Source organism: Oncorhynchus gorbuscha, linkage group LG03 (genome assembly GCF_021184085.1).
Source record: "Oncorhynchus gorbuscha isolate QuinsamMale2020 ecotype Even-year linkage group LG03, OgorEven_v1.0, whole genome shotgun sequence".
Classification (NCBI taxonomy): Eukaryota; Metazoa; Chordata; class Actinopteri; order Salmoniformes; family Salmonidae; genus Oncorhynchus; species Oncorhynchus gorbuscha.
Window position 1 is genome coordinate 82,298,149 of NC_060175.1, and position 21,829 is coordinate 82,319,977.

General features: G+C 47.2%; 1 protein-coding gene across 1 annotated transcript in view; it reads right to left on the reverse strand.

The window, feature by feature from the left end:
* Positions 1–531: 531 nt before the first annotated feature.
* LOC124032048 (metabotropic glutamate receptor 4-like) overlaps positions 532–21,829 on the reverse strand; it is a 316,925-nt gene continuing 295,627 nt past the window's right edge. Inside the window, exons 11-12 of the mRNA XM_046344062.1 lie at positions 13,106–13,352; positions 532–2,731 (exon numbers count right to left, since the gene is read on the reverse strand). Coding sequence (XP_046200018.1) covers positions 2,682–2,731; positions 13,106–13,352 — 297 coding nt within the window. The 3' untranslated portion in view covers positions 532–2,681. The remainder of the gene's footprint in view (positions 2,732–13,105; positions 13,353–21,829) is intronic.

The following is a 21,829-nucleotide window of genomic DNA, read 5'->3' on the forward strand; positions in this document are numbered from 1 at the left end:
CATAAAGGCCTGATTGGTGGAGTGCTGCAGAGATGTCCTTCTGGAAGGTTATCCCATCTCCACAGAGGAACTCTGGAGCTCTTTCAGAGTACCATCTGGTTCTTGGTCACCTCCCCCGACCAAGGTCCTTCTCCCCCGATTGCTCAGTTTGGCCAGTTGGCCAACTCTAGTAAGAGACTCCATCATTTAACAATGATGGAGGCCGTTGTGTTCTTGGGGAGCTTCAATGCTGCTGAAATGTTTAGGTACCCCTCCCCAGATTTGTGCCTCAAAACAATCCTGTCTCGGAGCTCGGACAATTCCTTCGACCTCATGGCTTGGTTTTTGCTTTGACATACACTGTCAACTGTGGGACCTTATATAGACCTTTCCAAATCATGTTCAATCAATTGAATTTACCACAGGTGGACTCCAATCAAGTTGTAGAAACATTGAGGATGATCAATGGAAACGGGATGTGAGTCTAATAGCAAAGGGTCTCAATTCTTATGTAAAACAAATATATTTTTTATACATTTCTAAAAACCTGTTTTCACTTTGTCATTATTGGGTATTCTGTGTGGGTTGATCAGGAAAAAAGTCAAGGGTCCTGAATACTTTCCGAATGCAGTGTATATACTTCCATTCAATTTTTCATCTGGTACCGGAGGACCTTCAGACGAGTCTTGTGAGGTCTGTGCACATCCAAGAGCAACAAACCAACATTTACGTGTTTGTCAGAGTCTCACCTTTACACAGGTTATTAGTACATAGCCCGAACTGTTCGGACTCTACAGACAGATGTTGGTAGATCGGTCATACGGACCTCAGACGATACAGGGGGTCGCTTGTAGGGGTCATAGAGCAAAACCACTGACATGTTCGTGTTATTCCAAAACAGGAAACAACATCCTGTTCGTGAGAGTCTCATCTTTGCATAGAGGGGTCATAATAGCTTTTAGGCCAAACCGTTCAGACGGTTTTGTGAAAAGACCAATAATTGTAGCGTCCAAATTGTTATTTCGGGATGTCTCATGGTCTGTCAAACACCTCTCTAACTCTGTCACCTTTCAACGCAGATGCAGAAGTGTTACATTGCTGGATGCGGTGGATTGAGATGCATCCAATGCAAACAAACAGATATCTCTAGCTTAAACTGACAGATTCTTATGGGGATTGTTTTATTATGCTAATTAGATTTCCGCACAGGCATGTATATTGTCCTTAGGGGATTTTAAACCCAATTCCCTCATGTGGATGTGGAGGGACTTCCTTTCTCTGAACAACATTAAGGGAACAAGCACTATTACGGAAATCACAGGTGCATGGCAAATGAGTCAATAACGTAACCAAGGATGGTGCACACTAGACAGAGTACACTGCTGATGCTCCAAAGAGTGTTTTGTACCATTACATAACCTATCGCCAATAGCTAGCTATATGTTAGACATATCTGGTACAGATTCCAAATTCGTCACGTTGAGATGGAACTGCTGAATTTCTAATGGAACAAGACCATGAAATGATATTCTCACATGTGAGAATGCCAGCATGAATACACTGAGGCAGTGCATGGCTGTCTATGGGCTGTAGTCTTGAAGCTGTATTTCACTGAAAAAGTAGGCGGTGTTGAACATACAATACTTTTACTTTTTAGCCAGTTCTTATGCCTTTTCATGTATTCTAATCTGCATTCATCTGCATAAGGTACCATGTGTGTAATAGTCAAAACATGATAATGCCACTGTGTCTGTTGTACCACAATCCTCACACATGTTGGATTCAATAGATTTTGAAAACACAGCACAGTACACATTATGCTCCCACAGGCATGCTCTATGACTGTATATAAGCGCGTAAAGATGGTGTCAGCTATGATATCGCTATCATCTGTGAAAATCCATCGCTTTATTTGATGTACAAGAAAACACTTATTGGACCCCTGCTGTAACACTGAATATTCATACATGTTAAAGGTTGAAAAGGTGCATACTTGTTGGCTCTTTTTCACAACTATGACCTTCATTAAAACGATGACAACATAATGTTAATGTTACAGAGCCTGAGGATTAATATTAGTTTATTTTGGCCTTGAATGAAGACTTACCCCACACCAACAACACACTTTTTCATCTACTTTTGACAGCTTTGACTAATTTGATATTATGTTCAGCATTTCACCCGCATTGGAAAGGACAGAGAAGAAAGGGAGGCAAATAATTGCACATTACTACTGGTAGAGAGAGACACAACACTGCTGCACACAAAGAGAAAACTCAATTCACTCTTACCGAAGAGGGTGTTAGTCAGCTTCAGACAAAACACCAGAAGAGAAATGCTGTTATATAAACTCCAGAAGGAAAACACTGAATTGAAGTCATTGGCTCTGACTGAATTTGGAAATGTAATTGCCTGGTGTATCTGACATGTCACAAGGAGGATGGGGAGGGCAGACATCACTGTCTACCTGACATCCCCACTTCCCCACCCCACACTGCTTTTGTTTGGCATTCAATATATTTGCCTTGCCTTGTCCTCTTGAAAATAGTGACATCAGTTCCGTATGTTGAGTGATTATTCTCATTCTCATTTCTCCACCTTTGCCACTGCTCTTGCATCTTGGTGCTCCAGTTTTTGGTGTTTGTTCACCCCACGGGCAGGTCCTTGCTATTCTTCCAAGCCGGAGTTCCACTGCCTGTCTCTTAGATGGCATGGTTACTGTAGCTGATGTATGTCTGCTTGGAGGCCAATGCTGTGAATAGAGCCGTGAAAGAGGAAGATAGGGAAAGAAGAGCGAAAGGAAACGATGTGGGTGAAGATTTGGGCAATTCAATTAAGGCTTATTTAACCATCTGTCAGGGGCTTATCTTCCAGTCCATTAAGGTGATTGTCGGCACAGTTTCTATTTATGCATGACTTCCTTAGACCACAAGTGTCAACAGGGAGTACAGGTGGAACCAACAGTGAGGTAAGAGAGTAATTCATATGCATAGCAAGCACTGGTAGCATTTTTCATGTTGTGTGGTTAGTATTACAATAATTATTTAACTTCCTAGGAAATGTGTTGCCAACTGTGTAAATTGAATCTAAATGCAGATTTCCTTGATCTACTGGAAAGTAGGGCAGAGCAGGGTATAGATGTGGCTATAGTTAGTAATTGACTCTCAAAACTAATATTGAATTGCTTATCAGGATGCTGTTGTAACAACCCACTGGGCACACACTGGAAACAACATCAGTTCAATGAAATCATGTTGATCCCACGTGGAATAGACATTGAATTGACGTCCGTGCCCAGTGAGATGTCTCCACATGGATATGTACTGTTCTGAAAGTGACTTAAGAATGACTTATTTAACCAGTAAGTGCAGCTTGACCTATAAGTACAGACTATTTAATGGTAAAGTATCCCTTGCAGTTCATTTTAAGTCAGGGCCGGCTCTAGCCTTTTGGGGGCCCTTAGCGAGATTTTGCCATAACTTATGCCATGTATATCTGAGTGAGAGTGACTAACAAAACCAATGGGCTCTGCTGGAGGACAGGGACCCTGGGCACGTGCCCTGGGTGACCAGTCAGTATTTGGGCATGATTGCTACAAGTTTAGAAAGCTGGGTAGACTAACTTACCAATATGAAAATTGTTAGCTGACATGGCTAATTGAGTGACTGTCAGTGACTGACATACCAAGAGAAACATTGCGGGTGCACAACCAAATTTCGAACTGGCTCCTTTTTCGAACTTTCTCCAAATTTCGAACTTGCTCTCAACGGTAAATTGAGACCCCGACTCAGTTCCAAGAAAAAAGCCACTTATGCCTGGAGCCGGCCCTGTTTTAAGTACAGTATAGGGTAGTATGTGATGCAATAGTACTCATTCAAATGCAAGGCTCAGTAACTATATTCAGATCTTTCTCTGTGCACCGAGCAAAGCATGTAACAGTGGCACCACGTTGATAGAAATGAAAACATTTAGGAAAAGCATAGAGATAGCTTGGAGAATTGTGATAACATTGAGCATAAGATGACAATGTGTAACTATGCAGTACATGGTGAACGTGGATCTCACACAATTACCAGATGTGAGAGACACTGTACAAAATGTTTACTTATTTTATCAAGTTGTGGCCTGACCGATATGGTATGTCCTCTCTAAATAAATCTGTCACCAGTTCACTTGTTCTACACTGAAATCATCACACATATCTGCCAATCTTGTCCACAACAGCATTTGCAGTTTGGGTGAGTCAGAGCAGATAAATCTGAGCGGCGACTGCTGACAGCATGAGTGGGGGGAAAATGTACTGGAGGGTGGGATGTGTAGTGGGGGGAAAGGGAGGGTGTGGGGGCCCACTACACTGGAGGGTAGGATGTGTAGTGGGGCGAGAGGGAGGGTGTGGGGGGCCACTACACTGAAGCGTGAGATGTGAAGTGGGTGGAGTGGGAGGGTGTGGGGGGCCACTGCACTGGAGGGTAGGATGTGAAGTGGGGGATAGGGAGAGTGTGGAGGGCCAGTACACTGGAGGGTGGGATGTTTAGTGGGGAGAGTTGGATGGTATGGGGGACAACAGTACTGGGGGTGGGATGTGTAGTGGTTGGAGAGGTAAGGTGTGGGAAGGAACAGGACTGCAGGGATGGATGTGTAGCGGGGAGAGGGAGGATATGGGGGACAACAGTACTGGGGGGTGTGATGTGTAGTGGTTGGAGAGGTAAGGTGTGGGAAGGAACAGGACTGCAGGGATGGATGTGTAGCGGGGAGAGGGAGGGTATGGGGGACAACAGTACTGGATTGTGGGATCTGTACTGGGCGAGAGGGAGGGTGTGATGTGTAGTGGTTGGAGAGGTAAGGTGTGGGAAGGAACAGGACTGCAGGGATGGATGTGTAGCGGGGAGAGGGAGGGTATGGGGGACAACAGTACTGGATTGTGGGATGTGTACTGAGAGAGAGGGAGGGTGTGGGGGGCAACAGTACTGGAGGGTGGGATGTTAAGTGGGGGAGAGGTAGGATGTGGGGGACCACTACACTGGAGGGTGGGATGTGTAGTGGAAGGAAAGGGAGGGTATGGAGGGCAACAATACTGGAGGGTAGGATATGTAGTGGGGGAGAGGTGGGGTATGGGGGACCACTATACTGGAGGGTGGGGTGGAAACGGTACTGTTCGGATGGATGTATAGTGGGGGGAGAGGGAGGGTTTGGGGGCAACAGTCCTGGAAGTTGGGATGTGTAGTGGGGGGAGAGGGGTGTGTGGGACCACTACACTGGAGGGTGGGATGTGAAATGGGAGAGAGGTAGGGTGTGTGGAGCAACAGTACTGGAGGAATGGATGTGTAGTGGGCGGGAGAGGTAAGGGTGTGGGTGGGTGGCAACAGTACTGGAGGACAGGGATATGTGGTGGGGCAGAGGGAGGGTGTGGGGGAAATAGTACTGGAAGTTGGCATGTGTAGTGGGGGTGTGTGGGACCACTACACTGGAGGGTGGGATGTGAAATGGGGGAGAGGTAGGGTGTGGGGGGCAACAGTACTGGAGGGTGGGCGTGTATTGCGGGGAGAGGTGGGGTATTGGGCACCACTATACTGGAGGGTGGGGTGTGTAGTGGTAGGTGAGGGAGGATGTGAGGGGATACTGCACTAGCTGGGTGGATGTGCATTGGGGGCCAGTACACTGGAGGGTGGGATGTTTATTGGGGCGACTTGGACAGTATGGGGGACAACAGTACTGGGTGGTTCGATGTGTAGTGGTTGGAGAGGTAAGGTGTGGGGGGCCTCTACACTGCAGGGTGGCATGTGTAGTGTGGGGAGAGGCAGGGTGTGGGGGGCCACTATACTGGATGGTGGGATGTGTAGTGGGGGGAGGGAGGGTGTGGGGGGCAACAGTACTGGAGGGTTGGATGTGTAGTAGGAGGAGAGGAGGGTGTGGGAGGCAACAGTACTGGAGGGTTGGATGTGTAGTGGGGGGGGAGAGGCAGGGTGTGGGAGGCAACAGTACTGGAGGGTTGGATGTGTAGTAGGAGGAGAGGAGGGTGTGGGAGGCAACAGTACTGGAGGATTGGATGTGTAGTAGGAGGAGAGGAGGGTGTGGGAGGCAACAGTACTGGAGGGTTGGATGTGTAGTGGGGGGAGAGGCAGGGTGTGGGAGGCAACAGTACTGGAGGGTTGGATGTGTAGTAGGAGGAGAGGAGGGTGTGGGAGGCAACAGTACTGGAGGGTTGAATGTGTAGTAGGAGGAGAGGAGGGTGTGGGAGGCAACAGTACTGGAGGGTTGGATGTGTAGTGGGGGAGAGGGAGGGTGTGGGGGCAACAGTACTGGAGGGTTGGATGTGTAGTGGGAGGAGAGGAGGGTGTGGGAGGCAACAGTACTGGAGGGTTGGATGTGTAGTGGGGGGAGAGGCAGGGTGTGGGAGGCAACAGTACTGGAGGGTTGGATGTGTAGTAGGAGGAGAGGAGGGTGTGGGAGGCAACAGTACTGGAGGATTGGATGTGTAGTAGGAGGAGAGGAGGGTGTGGGAGGCAACAGTACTGGAGGGTTGGATGTGTAGTGGGGGAGAGGCAGGGTGTGGGAGGCAACAGTACTGGAGGGTTGGATGTGTAGTAGGAGGAGAGGAGGGTGTGGGGGGCAACAGTACTGGAGGGTTGGATGTGTAGTGGGAGGAGAGGAGGGTGTGGGGGGCAACAGTACTGGAGGGTTGGATGTGTAGTGGGAGGAGAGGAGGGTGTGGGAGGCAACAGTACTGGAGGGTTGGATGTGTAGTGGGAGGAGAGGAGGGTGTGGGAGGCAACAGTACTGGAGGGTTGGATGTGTAGTGGAAGGAGAGGAGGGTGTGGGGGGCAACAGTACTGGAGGGTTGGATGTGTAGTGGGAGGAGAGGAGGGTGTGGGGGCAACAGTACTGGAGGGTTGGATGTGTAGTGGGAGGAGAGGAGGGTGGGGAGGCAACAGTACTGGAGGGTTGGATGTGTAGTGGGAGGAGAGGAGGGTGTGGGGGGCAACAGTACTGGAGGGTTGGATGTGTAGTGGGAGGAGAGGGGTGTGGGAGGGTGTGGGAGGCAACAGTACTGGAGGGTTGGATGTGTAGTGGGAGGAGAGGAGGGTGTGGGAGGCAACAGTACTGGAGGGTTGGATGTGTAGTGGGAGGAGAGGAGGGTGTGGGAGGCAACAGTACTGGAGGGTTGGATGTGTAGTGGGAGGAGGGTGTGGGAGGCAACAGAGAGGGTTGGAGGGTGGGAGGAGAGGAGGGTGGGAGGCAACAGTACTGGAGGGTTGGATGTGTAGTGGGAGGAGAGGAGGGTGTGGGGGGCAACAGTACTGGAGGGTTGGATGTGTAGTGGGAGGAGAGGAGGGTGTGGGAGGCAACAGTACTGGAGGGTTGGATGTGTAGTGGGGGAGAGGAGGGTGTGGGAGGCAACAGTACTGGAGGGTTGGATGTGTAGTGGGAGGAGAGGAGGGTGTGGGAGGCAACAGTACTGGAGGGTTGGATGTGTAGTGGGGAGGAGAGGAGGGTGTGGGAGGCAACAGTACTGGAGGGTTGGATGTGTAGTGGGAGGAGAGGAGGGTGTGGGGGCAACAGTACTGGAGGGTTGGATGTGTAGTGGGAGGAGAGGAGGGTGTGGGGGCAACAGTACTGGAGGGTTGGATGTGTAGTGGGAGGAGAGGAGGGTGTGGGGGGCAACAGTACTGGAGGGTTGGATGTGTAGTGGGAGGAGAGGAGGGTGTGGGAGGCAACAGTACTGGAGGGTTGGATGTGTAGTGGGAGGAGAGGAGAGGTGTGGGAGGGTACTGGAGGGTTGGATGTGTAGTGGGAGGAGAGGAGGGTGTGGGAGGCAACAGTACTGGAGGGTTGGATGTGTAGTGGGAGGAGAGGAGGGTGTGGGGGCAACAGTACTGGAGGGTTGGATGTGTAGTGGGAGGAGAGGAGGGTGTGGGAGGCAACAGTACTGGAGGGTTGGATGTGTAGTGGGAGGAGAGGAGGGTGTGGGAGGCAACAGTACTGGAGGGTTGGATGTGTAGTGGGAGGAGAGGAGGGTGTGGGAGGCAACAGTACTGGAGGGTTGGATGTGTAGTGGGAGGAGAGGAGGGTGTGGGAGGCAACAGTACTGGAGGGTTGGATGTGTAGTGGGAGGAGAGGAGGGTGTGGGAGGCAACAGTACTGGAGGGTTGGATGTGTAGTGGGAGGAGAGGAGGGTGTGGGAGGCAACAGTACTGGAGGGTTGGATGTGTAGTGGGAGGAGAGGAGGGTGTGGGAGGCAACAGTACTGGAGGGTTGGATGTGTGAGTAGTGGGAGGAGAGGAGGGTGTGGGAGGCAACAGTACTGGAGGGTTGGATGTGTAGTGGGAGGAGAGGAGGGTGTGGGGGCAACAGTACTGGAGGGTTGGATGTGTAGTGGGAGGGGAGAGGAGGGTGTGGGGGCAACAGTACTGGAGGGTTGGATGTGTAGTGGGAGGAGAGGAGGGTGTGGGGGCAACAGTACTGGAGGGGATTGGATGTGTACTGTGGGAGGAGGAGGGAGGGTGTGGGGGCAACAGTACTGGAGGGTTGGATGTGTAGTGGGAGGAGAGGAGGGTGTGGGAGGCAACAGTACTGGAGGGTTGGATGTGTAGTGGGAGGAGAGGAGGGTGTGGGGGCAACAGTACTGGAGGGTTGGATGTGTAGTGGGAGGAGAGGAGGGTGTGGGGGGCAACAGTACTGGAGGGTTGGATGTGTAGTGGGAGGAGAGGGAGGCAACAGTACTGGAGGGTTGGATGTGTAGTGGGAGGAAGGAGGGTGTGGGGGCAGTACTGGAGGGTTGGATGTGTAGTGGGAGGAGAGGAGGGTGTGGGAGGCAACAGTACTGGAGGGTTGGATGTGTAGTGGGAGGAGAGGAGGGTGTGGGAGGCAACAGTACTGGAGGGTTGGATGTGTAGTGGGAGGAGAGGAGGGTGTGGGAGGCAACAGTACTGGAGGGTTGGATGTGTAGTGGGAGGAGAGGAGGGTGTGGGAGGCAACAGTACTGGAGGGTTGGATGTGTAGTGGGGGGAGAGGAGGGTGTGGGAGGCAACAGTACTGGAGGGTTGGATGTGTAGTGGGAGGAGAGGAGGGTGTGGGAGGCAACAGTACTGGAGGGTTGGATGTGTAGTGGGAGGAGAGGAGGGTGTGGGAGGCAACAGTACTGGAGGGTTGGATGTGTAGTGGGAGGAGAGGAGGAGGGTGGAGGGTTGGATGTGTAGTGGGAGGAGAGGAGGGTGTGGGGGCAACAGTACTGGAGGGTTGGATGTGTAGTGGGAGGAGAGGAGGGTGTGGGGGGCAACAGTACTGGAGGGTTGGATGTGTAGTGGGAGGAGAGGAGGGTGTGGGGGGCAACAGTACTGGAGGGTTGGATGTGTAGTGGGAGGCAAGGGTGTGGGAGGCAGTACTGGAGGGTTGGATGTGTAGTGGGAGGAGAGGAGGGTGTGGGGGCAACAGTACTGGAGGGTTGGATGTGTAGTGGGAGGAGAGGAGGGTGTGGGGGCAACAGTACTGGAGGGTTGGATGTGTAGTGGGAGGAGAGGAGGGTGTGGGAGGCAACAGTACTGGAGGGTTGGATGTGTAGTGGGAGGAGAGGAGGGTGTGGGAGGCAACAGTACTGGAGGGTTGGATGTGTAGTGGGAGGAGAGGAGAGTGTGGGAGGCAACAGTACTGGAGGGTTGGATGTGTAGTGGGGGGAGAGGAGGGTGTGGGAGGCAACAGTACTGGAGGGTTGGATGTGTAGTGGGGGAGAGGAGGGTGTGGGAAGCAACAGTACTGGAGGGTTGGATGTGTAGTGGGAGGAGAGGAGGGTGTGGGAGGCAACAGTACTGGAGGGTTGGATGTGTAGTAGGAGGAGAGGAGGGTGTGGGGGGCAACAGTACTGGAGGGTTCGATGTGTAGTGGGGGAGAGGGAGGGTATGGGAGGCAACAGTACTGGAGGGTTGGATGTGTAGTGGGAGGAGAGGAGGGTGTGGGAGGCAACAGTACTGGAGGGATGGATGTGTAGTGGGAGGAGAGGGAGGGTGTGTGGGACAACAGTACTGGAGGGTTGGATGTGTAGTGGGGGAATGGTAGGTGGGGAGGGTGGGGGCAACAGTACTGGAGGGTTGGATGTGTAGTGGGGGAATGGTAGGTGGGGAGGGTGGGGGGCAACAGTACTGGAGGGTTGGATGTGTAGTGGAGGAATGGTAGGTGGGGAGGGTGGGGGCAACAGTACTGGAGGGTTGGATGTGTAGTGGGGGAATGGTAGGTGGGGAGGGTGGGGGGCAACAGTACTGGAGGGTTGGATGTGTAGTGGGGGAATGGTAGGTGGGGAGGGTGGGGGCAACAGTACTGGAGGGTTGGATGTGTAGTGGGGGAATGGTAGGTGGGGAGGGTGGGGGCAACAGTACTGGAGGGTTGGATGTGTAGTGGGGGAATGGTAGGTGGGGAGGGTGGGGGCAACAGTACTGGAGGGTTGGATGTGTAGTGGGGGAATGGTAGGTGGGGAGGGTGGGGGCAACAGTACTGGAGGGTTGGATGTGTAGTGGGGGAATGGTAGGTGGGGAGGGTGGGGGGCAACAGTACTGGAGGGTTGGATGTGTAGTGGGGGAATGGTAGGTGGGGAGGGTGGGGGCAACAGTACTGGAGGGTTGGATGTGTAGTGGGGGAATGGTAGGTGGGGAGGGTGGGGGCAACAGTACTGGAGGGTTGGATGTGTAGTGGGGGAATGGTAGGTGGGGAGGGTGGGGGGCACTCTCCATTCCACTCAGAACCTCTCCCAGAGCAGCATTGATAAATTAACCTCATTTAAATATTTATGCTCTGCGATGCCAAGATTAAAAAAAATAGATGGTCCAGAAAGAATTGGAGCTTGTGGACACATCTGTCTTTCCCCTTTTCCGACATCTTATTGTTGTTTTACGTCCCATTACAGCAAATTCCTCTGTTCGTCAACGTGGGAAACAAATGACTGGGGATGCGAGGCTATCCCCTGCATTCAGCCCACAGTGGTGTCATCTCCCTACATCCGTTGCCATCAGGCTGTTACCACATTCTCAGGCCATTTGCAGTACAACACGCCAACATTGTCTACCGACGTCTGTGGGTCAAGGGTGTGTATGTTAGTGTGATAAATGTCTGACACCATCCAAGGTGCTATAGCCATGGGTACGTTTTTGTGCATACAGTACATATCTTAGGCAGGCATGGGATCCAACTGAACATTGGCACAAAGTAAATGGGGGAGAATTGGTCAGTCATACAGAGTGAGAAGCAGGCTGATTGTCAGGCTCTCCACCCGTTACCTGAGCGTCTAAAGTCCCTCACAGGGCTCTCCTCCCTCGTCACAGTCTGACACACAAGCACAAAGAGCAGCTGTTAGTCCTCTGACTTGGGCCAGATGGGTCATGGTATAGATGTCAAACTGTGAAATTGGGGGAGCATTTCCCATGGGTGCTATAATCATTTTTTCTATTCCCAAATGGCATGCCGTTTTTTCTAACTCTATTCATCTCCTTGTAGTAGTCTCTTTGACATACCCCATATTGAGAGTTTCATCTCCTGTTTCCTACACATTCAGAGGAAGTGCAACTGCATATTTCAAATAGCACTGGGATAGAGGATTCAGAACATGTTCTCAACATTGGCTTTGGTTCTCCAAAGGTAATGGGAATATTGACTGATGATACAGGAAAACGTCATTCTGTATGGATGAATGAGCGTGTCTATCCATAAATCAACTTATTTTCTCATGATTTGGAATACGCTTTTACATTTAGGGATTTTGATCATTCCGACCATGGCAGATGTGTTACTGTAGGATGGGGCTGAAGTGCTGGAGCAATAATCTTGCCTCCTATTGCACCAATGGAGACTGGTGGTGTGGGGGCTGTGCTTCGGCAAAGTGGGTGGGGTTATATCCTTCCTGTTTGGCCCTGTCCGGGGGTATCATCGGATGGGGCCACAGTGTCTCCTGACCCCTCCTGTCTCAGCTTCCAGTATTTATGCTGCAGTAGTGTGTCGGGGGGCTAGGGTCAGTTTGTTATATCTGGAGTACTTCTCCTGTCTTATCCGGTGTCCTGTGTGAATTTAAGTATGCTCTCTCTAATTCTCTCTTTCTCTCTTAATTTCTCTCTCTCGGAGGACATGAGCCCTAGGACCATGCCTCAGGATGACCTGGCATGATGACTCGTTGCTGTCTCCAGTCCACCTGGCCGTGCTGCTGCTCCAGTTTCAACTGTTCTGCATGCGGCTATGGAATCCTGACCTGTTCACCGGACGTGCTACTTGTCCCAGACCTGCTGTTTTCAACTCTCTAGAGACAGCAGGAGTGGTAGAGATACTCTTAATGATCGGCTATGAAAAGCCAAATGACATTTACTCCTGAGGTGCTGACTTGCTGCATCCTCGACAACTACTGTGATTATTATTATTTGACCATGCTGGTCATTTATGAACATTTGAACATCTTGGCCATGTTCTGTCATAATCTCCGCCTGGCACAGCCGAAAGAGGACTGGCCACCCCTCATAGCCTGGTTCCTCTCTAGGTTTCTTCCTAGGTTTTGGCCTTTCTAGGGAGTTTTTCCTAGCCACCATGCTTCTACACCTGCATTGCTTGCTGTTTGGAGTTTTAGGGTGGGTTTCTGTACAGCACTTTGAGATATCAGCTGATGTACGAAGGGCTATATAAATACATTTGATTTGATTTGGATTTGGAAAGTTAATATGAATGGCCATCTCTGCAGGATGATACCTGAATGTGAAGCCTTTCCTATCGAGCCATCTCACCCTGTGCTGTTCTTTATGTCCTGTTTGCCGACAGTGCCACGTTTCAGAGCACCAGCCAATGCTTGATGCTACTAGGGTTGGCATGAAACAAAATGCACTACCAATTCCCTACATCCTGAAAATATCAATAGATAATTTCACAAAGCTGTTGAGGTGTAAAATAACAATACCATCAATTAAGTTTATATAGAGGCAAGTGCATTGCTTTTCATTTTTCAAGCCTGATACTTTCCCCTCAAAATTACATCTGACTGACTTTAAGGCATAAACTCAAGGACAGAGTGTTGTAAAAACTAAATGTGTGTCTTTTTGTCCTCTCTTCCCCCTGATCTCCATTTCCCCCTCGCTCCATCCCTAACCCTGAGGCCTTTGCTGCTAACCTTGTGTCTCCAGGCTTTCACAGAGCTCAGACTTGGCCTCTCCGTTGGGACGGAGGCCACCCTTGGTGGGGAACTTGTTGGACATGGTGGCTGCGGTGACGACAGCCTTGAGGCTGCGCTTGCGATTGGGCACGTTCTGCTCCGGGTGGAAAAGGACCACGTAGACCTTTGGCATGTAGAGCATTCCCAGAGACACAGAGGCACTCAGGCTCACAGAGATGGTCAAAGTCGTGGTCTGGATGTACATCTGTGAAGGAGACAAAGGAAACATTGTTACACAACAAGAAAGAGATGGTGCTGTTCAAGTGGCTAAGGAGAGGGTTCTCAAGATCCCTGTGACAGCATTGACCTTTGATATTTTGAAAGTACATTACCTAGTTATACATTGTTAAAACAAGACAACATATGAGTGCAGTTGTCTCCTAGTAGATCTTCCAGCAACATCAAACCCCCAACATCAGACGCGATAAGACACATGGAGTGGACACTGCTTTGTTTTCAAGTGCTTTATGAATTATTCATCAACTCCTGTTTATGTTTTTATTGGTGTGTCTATTTGTTTGTTTATGACATGTGACTAATGGAGGAGGCCTCCCAGTGAGTGACTGTATTACAGATGTCTTCCCCCTGGGGCCTGGGGCTGTGGTAGAGTGGTTGGAGTCAACTGAGTGTAAAGGCAGCTGGGACTCACAGCTGTGCACAGAACGCACGGCTACATGCAGGGATCAGGGAGAGGCATCTTGAGAACATCAACACAATGCCTGAGTGTGTGCCTCGGAGTGCTTTTCCCATATAAACTATATCATATTCTCAATGGGATTAAATGTGTTTTCGTGTCTGATCATATAGGTCATCTGAATGAGTTGTTAGACAGTACAGACTGATTTACTACAGCAGTAGAAAACAAATGCATTAATGCATTATGCATTATAAAGCACTGTAACTGCAAAAACAGAGAAGATAATATGTAGAAGATTGGAAGATTGTCATATACATTTACTCTCTGTGGTGAACATCAGGATTATTCTCCTGGAAAACCGCAAAAAGCTTTTCTTTTACAATGTCTTATTTGGAATATCATTCTGTCTGCCTTTGGGACAGGGTTGCTGAGCTATTCTGGGCCTGGTGAACAAAGGGAGAAGGGTGTAAACTGCAAACACAGCTCCCAGCCACATCCCTAATAGATTTGCCCGAGGTGTAGACTGATATTGTGTTTCCAGACATTATGAGTAACTTAGTGTTATGGCAACAGGGAATAACCCGACAGGTCGTCTGTCATGAGAATGTCAACAGATGACATGCATTAGTTATAGTGCTGCTTTGGCACTCTACATTTTTTGCAGCTCTATCTTCAGTCTGGATGCTGAAATACTTAGAGTGGGGCAAAAAAGTATTTAGTCAGCCACCAATTGTGCAAGTTCTCCCACTTAAAAAGATGAGAGAGGCCTGTAATTTTCATCATAGGTTCACTATTCACACTTCAACTACGACAGACAAAATGAGAAAAAAAATCCAGAAAATCACATTGTAGGATTTTTAATGAATTTATTTGCAAATTATGGTGGAAAATAAAATAAATAAGTATTTGGTCACCTACAAACAAGCAAGATTTCTGGCTCTCACAGACCTGTAACTTCTTCTTTAAGAGGCTCCTCAGTCCACCACTCGTTACCTGTATTAATGGCACCTGTTTGAACTTGTTATCATTATAAAAGACACCTGTCCACAACCTCAAACAGTCACACTCCAAACTCCACTATGGCCAAGACCAAAGAGCTGTCAAAGGGCACCAGAAACAAAATTGTAGACCTGCAACAGGCTGGGAAGACTGAATCTGCAATAGGTAAGCAGCTTGGTTTGAAGAAATCAACTGTGGGAGGAATTATTAGGAAATGGAAGACACACTGATAATCTCCCTCGATCTGGGGCTCCACACAAGATCTCACCCCGTGGGGTCAAAATGATCACAAGAACGGTGAGCAAAAATCCTAGAACCACACGGGGGGACCTAGTGAATGACCTGCAGAGAGCTGGGACCAAAGTAACAAAGCCTACCATCAGTAACACACTACGCCACCAGGGACTCAAATCCTGCAGTGCCAGACGTGTCCCCCTGCTTAAGCCAGTACATGTCCAGGCCCGTCTGAAGTTTGCTAGAGAGCATTTGGATGATCCAGAAGAAGATTGGGAGAATGTCATATGGTCAGATGAAACCAAAATATAACTTTTTGGGAAAAACTCAACTCGTCGTGTTTCGAGGACAAAGAATGCTGAGTTGCATCCAAAGAACACCATACCTACTGTGAAGCATGGGGGTGGAAACATCATGCTTTGGGGCTGTTTGTCTGCAAACGGACCAGGACGACTGATCCATGTAAAGGAAAGAATGAATGGGGCCATGTATTGTGATATTTTGAGTGAAAACCTCCTTCCATCAGCAAGGGCATTGAAGATGAAACGTGGCTGGGTCCTTCAGCATGACAATGATCCCAGTCTCCAGATCTCAGTGGAGAAGGATGCCTGAGGATGCCTGAGAAAAATGAGAGTGTGTCACGCCCTGACCTTCGAGCCTTTTTATTTCTCTATTTGGTTAGGTCGGGGTGTGATTAGGGTGGGCATTCTAGTTTTTCAATTTCTTTGTTTGCCAGGTATGGTTCCCAATCAGAGGCAGCTGTCTATCGTTGTCTCTGATTAGGGATCATACTTAGGCAGCCTTTTTTCCACCTTTTTAGTTTGTGGGATCTTGTTTTTGTGTAGTGTCTGTGAGTACTCCAGTCATTACGTCTCGTTTGCTGTTTATTGTTTTTATTGGTGAGTTTCATTTTAATAAACATGTGGAACTCTATGCACGCTGCGCCTTGGTCCACTCATTTCAACGAACGTGATAGTGTCATTTAATTATTTGATCATGCTGCAAGCATCAATGGGCTTTCCTTGAAGTGGGAAATACAGGGGTACTGAGGGGGAGTATGTAATCTACTGAGAAGATTTCACATGGCCTTGGGTGATCCCAGCACAATATTGCTGCCCCTTCGTACAGTACAGAGTGGCGTAACACTGTAAGGGGGCTAGGACCCCTGTCCCGGGCCAGATAAATCTGCCTTGACAAACTGATATGATCGCCAATGTGCCTCATTGCCACAGCAGGAAAATGGTGCTCAAGGGACTGACTCCACCAGGCGAAGCCATCCTGTCATTCCTAAAGAAGCTATGAAATCTGTGCTGCTATTTCACCCCCTGCATTCTGTTTCATTCCACAGTCTGACGTGCAATAGGTAACTACATTTACCTTGTGTATAGGTGTAAGTGGCCAGAAAATAATCACCCTATTATCAGAAAGTAACATCTTCCAAACAAAAGCCTTATCATTCGTGATGATCAAATTATGCATATTTGTATGGAATTGCCAGACCTGGCTTGGATTGAATCAATCAAACAAAAGACGGTTTCCAGCTGTGCCTCCTGCAGACTACCTGCACCTGACTGCAGCTACAGTGCCATCCAAAGCCCTCCATCCCTGGCCCTCTGCATGCAAGTGTCTTTATCACTGAGGATAAACAGTGCCAGGGACCATTTAGTGAGATTGCCTCATGAAACAGGCCCTCCTTCCGAGCCACCACGATTACACACCTGTCAATCTACAGCCCTTCCTCTGACAGGATACTGCCTCTGCATTTTCCCACGTGTCAGGAATGTAACTGGGCCCATAATATCACAGTGAAAAGCCTCACACAGCGCCTCCAAACAGATAACAATGTGGAAACATGAATCCATTCATAAGATTAACTTAAACCAGGAATGGTTATTTCTGCATTTATAGATAGATAGTGTTTTCCATTCCAGCCATCCCCATGTATCCTCTTTGTCCTCTGCAACATCAAAGCAGCTGGAGTCATGACTGGATTTTTGATTTCTGTATTTAAAATTGGCTGGGTTTTGTTTGCAGCAAAAATGCTCAAGATGTTAGTCATTACTTATTGTCGTTTTCAGTGGTTAGATGCCAGCATAAGCTTCCTTTGAAGTAGGGGAATATATTTTAAGGCTGTTTTGTGCTTGAATGAGCGTTTATCATGTTTCCACCGTACAGTACAGAACGTACTGAATTCACACCTCATTGCTGCAGTGCTTCCCTTTTAATTACTTAGAAAAAATGTGCAGAAGCCATTGTACAGCCTTGAAAGAACATGATCAAACTCTTATAGTTGCCCTTTAAGCTTAATTTCATGTGCAACGTCAGAGCAATGTAAAGCCAATGCTCTCCATCTTCTCAAACATCCCAGATTGGCAGAGCGTGCATATCGTCATGCATGATTAACCCTGTTCTGACAACCCTGCCAATCAGCTGCCTTGTCCTTATCAAGCACAAAAGAGAGCTTGGTGCTGTGTCACCCTCCTTTCAACCAGGAGGCACAATTAACAGAGCTACCTGCCAGTCTACTATTGTCACCCACCACCTCCAGGGTTGACTGTACTACTGATGCCACCTACCACCTCCAGGGCTAACTGTACTCATGCTGCCACTCATCACCTCATTGACTGACTGAACTTCTGCTGACAGTCAAATAGGAGTGTCATCCTCATCCTATCAACTGCCTAAAGCCCCAGCCATCCCCTCTCTATATAACCTTAGAAAGAAAAAAATCAAAGAACCCTTGGTTCCAGATAGAACCGTTTTTGGATCCATGTATAAACCTTTCCACAGAGGGTTCTACCTGGAACCAAAAAGGGTTATCATATGTTTCTAAGAGTGTACCCACGCACACCCCTACCATGCAGTTTTCCCCCTCTCATTGTATAGGTGAGGCAACCCTCTATGCCAGGAAAATAATCTGGGGAAACACTGGCACCATCATAACCATGCTCATAACCAAGACCCCATGTAGGTGGACGCAAGGTGTTCAAATGATTCAGAATGTGTCTCTACAACTAAAACAAAACATTGACAGCAGGAGATCCAAAAGACATAAGCACATTTGTTCAGTTAGTTCATTGAGAGTTATAGGTTGTTAAAAATCTAAAAGCTTTGGGCTTAAGTTAAGGCAAAGTAATGTATCCCTAATTTACACTGTACACTAATCACATCCAATAGAAGACCGAAATGCTGCCACTGCTAACCTCTTTGTACAAGATTCCAGGTCTCACTCAGGTGCATCACATATCTTGTGCTCAGACAATGCTGTCGCTCAGGGTGTAAATGTTAACATAATTCTATGTTTTTCTTTGAAAATAACAGCAATTACCACCATCGTAAAGAAGGCCACGGTTTGTTTTCTTTGTATTGCCCATTACCTTCCTAAAGGCTTACCTCTGTAATTGGACTATAACTGTATGGGACTCTCAATGAATGCTTTGTTTCCTACAGCAACATTCCTCAATACAGACAGTACATTTATGTTAGCCAACAGAAACTGAAATTCAATTGTACACATTAAGGATAATATCAAAACCTATGAAGGTTGTGTCCCAGCTTTGCTCTTGTCTAGAATAATCACATGCATTTTTTTACCTTTCTGTGATAAGCTTTGAGTGTGTCTGCTCTAGGATATACTTGGCATTATACCATGAACATTATGTCCACATTATGGGGGCAGTGAAAAAAGATTGAAACTGAACAACAAAGTGAAGGATACAAATGTAGGATCTTAATTTGACCCTGCAGCAACAGGAAATGTGAATTATCATGTTGATTATAATTAAAACATCTTTGATGCGTGGTTCTGGTACTGGTTCTAACTGACATTTTTGATTATAAATCAATCTGTGGGCACTGTAGATTGAAATGGTTTGCATTGAGTGGTGGAACGGATTCTCACAGACACAGGAGTACGTCTCTTCTCTCTGTATGAAGCAGGATGTGAAATCTGACAATACTTGAAGCTAGCATGTCCCAGCTTGGACTCCCTCCTATCATTTCATTCGCTCTTCTGACTTTCCTTTAACTCTTGGCTGAACCCTACCTCACAGCCACTAACATATGGCTGGAATACATACATCGTAACACAGCAGGGGAAAGTGGTTTCGTTGCTGTCACACATTCAGAAATCGATTTATAGCCAGTAAGCTAAAATAATTCCTAGATTTTAAAGAAAAAATATGTATATTTGTCATAGACGGACAAATGTCATATGAGATGAAAGGGGATTTCCTGACAAGTTCAGGAAGCCAAACTAGAGCAAAATATGCACATTGCAAGCGTTTTTAAACCTGAAATATGTTTTACATTTCATGCATTGCAGAAAAGTTATCCTGCAACAGGGTGATCAAATTAAGATCCTACATGTATGACTCATAGTTCCTTCACGAACTCTGGGTAATATTGAAGTCTTATTACCCATTCACGGAAACAGTTAATTGACCACGAAGTGCAGAAGGTGACGTAAGAAAATTACATTAAAGAAAATAAAGAAAATAAATAAGAAAATAATATATTTATATTTTGTCACGAAAAGATGCTCAACTATGCATGTAATTGACAGCTTTGGAAAGAAAAAACTCTGACGTTTCCAAAACTGCAAAGATATTACCTGTGAGTGCCCCAGAACTAATGCTACTGGCGAAGCCAAGATGAAATGCCCCAGATTCTGAAGGCACTGTGTTCCAATGTCTCCTTATATGGCTGTGAATGCGCCAGGAATGAGCCTGCCCTTTCTGTCGTTTCCCCAAGGTGTCTGCAGCATTGTGACGTATTTGTAGGCATATCATTTGAAGATTGACCATAAGAGACTACATTTACCAGGTGTCCGCCCGGTGTCTTGCATCAAAATTATTGTGTAATCTCCAGGTCCATGCGCGTTCCATTTTCTTCAGAGGAGAAAGTCAACTGCCACGAAGGATTTATCATCGATAGATATGTGAAAAACACCTTGAGGATTGATTCTAAACAACGTTTGCCATGTTTCTGTCGATATTTTGCAGTTAATTTGGAGAAAAAATTTGCGTGTTAACGACTTAATTTTCGTTTTTTTCTTACCCAAACGTGATGAAAAAAACAGAGCGATTTGTCTACACAAATAATATTTTTGTAAAAACTGAACATTTGCTATCTAACTGAGAGTCCCCTCATTGAAAACATCTGAAGTTCTTCAAAGGTAAATGATTTTATTTGAATGCTTTTCTTGTTTTTGTGAAAATGTTGCATGCTGAATGTTAACGCTTAATGCTATGCTAGGCTATCAATACTGTTACACAAATGCTTGTTTAGCTATGGTTCAAAAGCATATTTTGAAAATCTGAGATGACAGTGTTGTTAATTCTTAACTCAATCTTTTATATACTTGGGTAAAAAGGGGTGTTTCCGTCATACTGACACGCTCTCTGAGCTCCCTCGGGCGTGGCTAGTTACGGTGCAAAACATAATCAAAAACGATGATCTCGTTACAAAAGTAAAATCACATTCCTGTCTTAACAAAAATATTCTCTTAATCTTTGATATTTCCTACACAATGTAAAGGATGCAAACATGATATACACAGTGTGAAAGCTCTTCAAGTAACAATATTTTCTTCTTTCACTATTGTAACATTTTTACAATATTTTCACTTTTATACCATCACAAAATAGAAATGAATTTCCCATATTCCCCACATTCAGATATTGAAATATATTGTCCGTTTTGGAAGTTAGTTTTTGTGCGGCAAAATGTGTCCGTAACAAAGAAACATTCCAATCCCCATACCAGAGACCAAAAAGTCGTCTGCTGCAAACAATTTACGATTGGCGTGAGGTGTCATAAAACCCCCACACCAATCGCTTCTCCCTTCTGCGGGTGAGAGGGATCTGTAGACATTGCTTCATTGTAACCTGATCTTTGGATCCTCACAGGAGAGTCATGACATGCTAGTGTTCAACCTTCCCAAGTTCTCTCACGTCACCCCGCTCCTCCGCTCTCTCCACTGGCTTCCAGTTGAAGCTCGCATCCGCTACAAGACCATGGTGCTTGCCTACGGAGCTGTGAGGGGAACGGCACCTCAGGCTCTGATCAGGCCCTACACCCAAATAAGGGCACTGCGTTCATCCACCTCTGGCCTGCTCGCCTCCCTACCACTGAGGAAGTACAGTTCCCGCTCAGCTCAGTCAAAACTGTTCGCTGCTCTGGCTCCCCAATGGTGGAACAAACTCCCTCACGACGCCAGGACAGCGGAGTCAATCACCACCTTCCGGAGACACCTGAAACCCCACCTCTTTAAGGAATACCTAGGATAGGATAAAGTAATCCTTCTCACCCCCCCTCCCCCCCTTAAAATATTTAGATGCACTATTGTAAAGTGGTTGTTCCACTGGATGTCATAAGGTGAATGCACCAATTTGTAAGTCGCTCTGCATAAGAGCGTCTGCTAAATGACTTAAATGTAAATGTAAATGACATCACCAACAATATTTGATGTGATATTGTTAAATGAATACAACACACAGCCATTGTTTATACACCTATTTCGATTGAGAGGTAGCTGTCCCAAACCCTTACTCCTAAACTTGATAACAATAATTTTTTACATTTGTTATTAACACTATTATTTCAATATAAAATCTTGATTTGTTCTATTATTACATTGAAAAATGCTGATCTAATAATTTGTTTTTCTCCGAAAAACGCTGTCCTCACTTTTGATGTCACTGCCAAAACATACACTTTAATAGGCTATAGAATCAATGTGCATTAAATCACAATCTGTAATGTCTGCTTCCAACTCTTCCAACACTCTCAACCACGTAGATCCCCTGAAT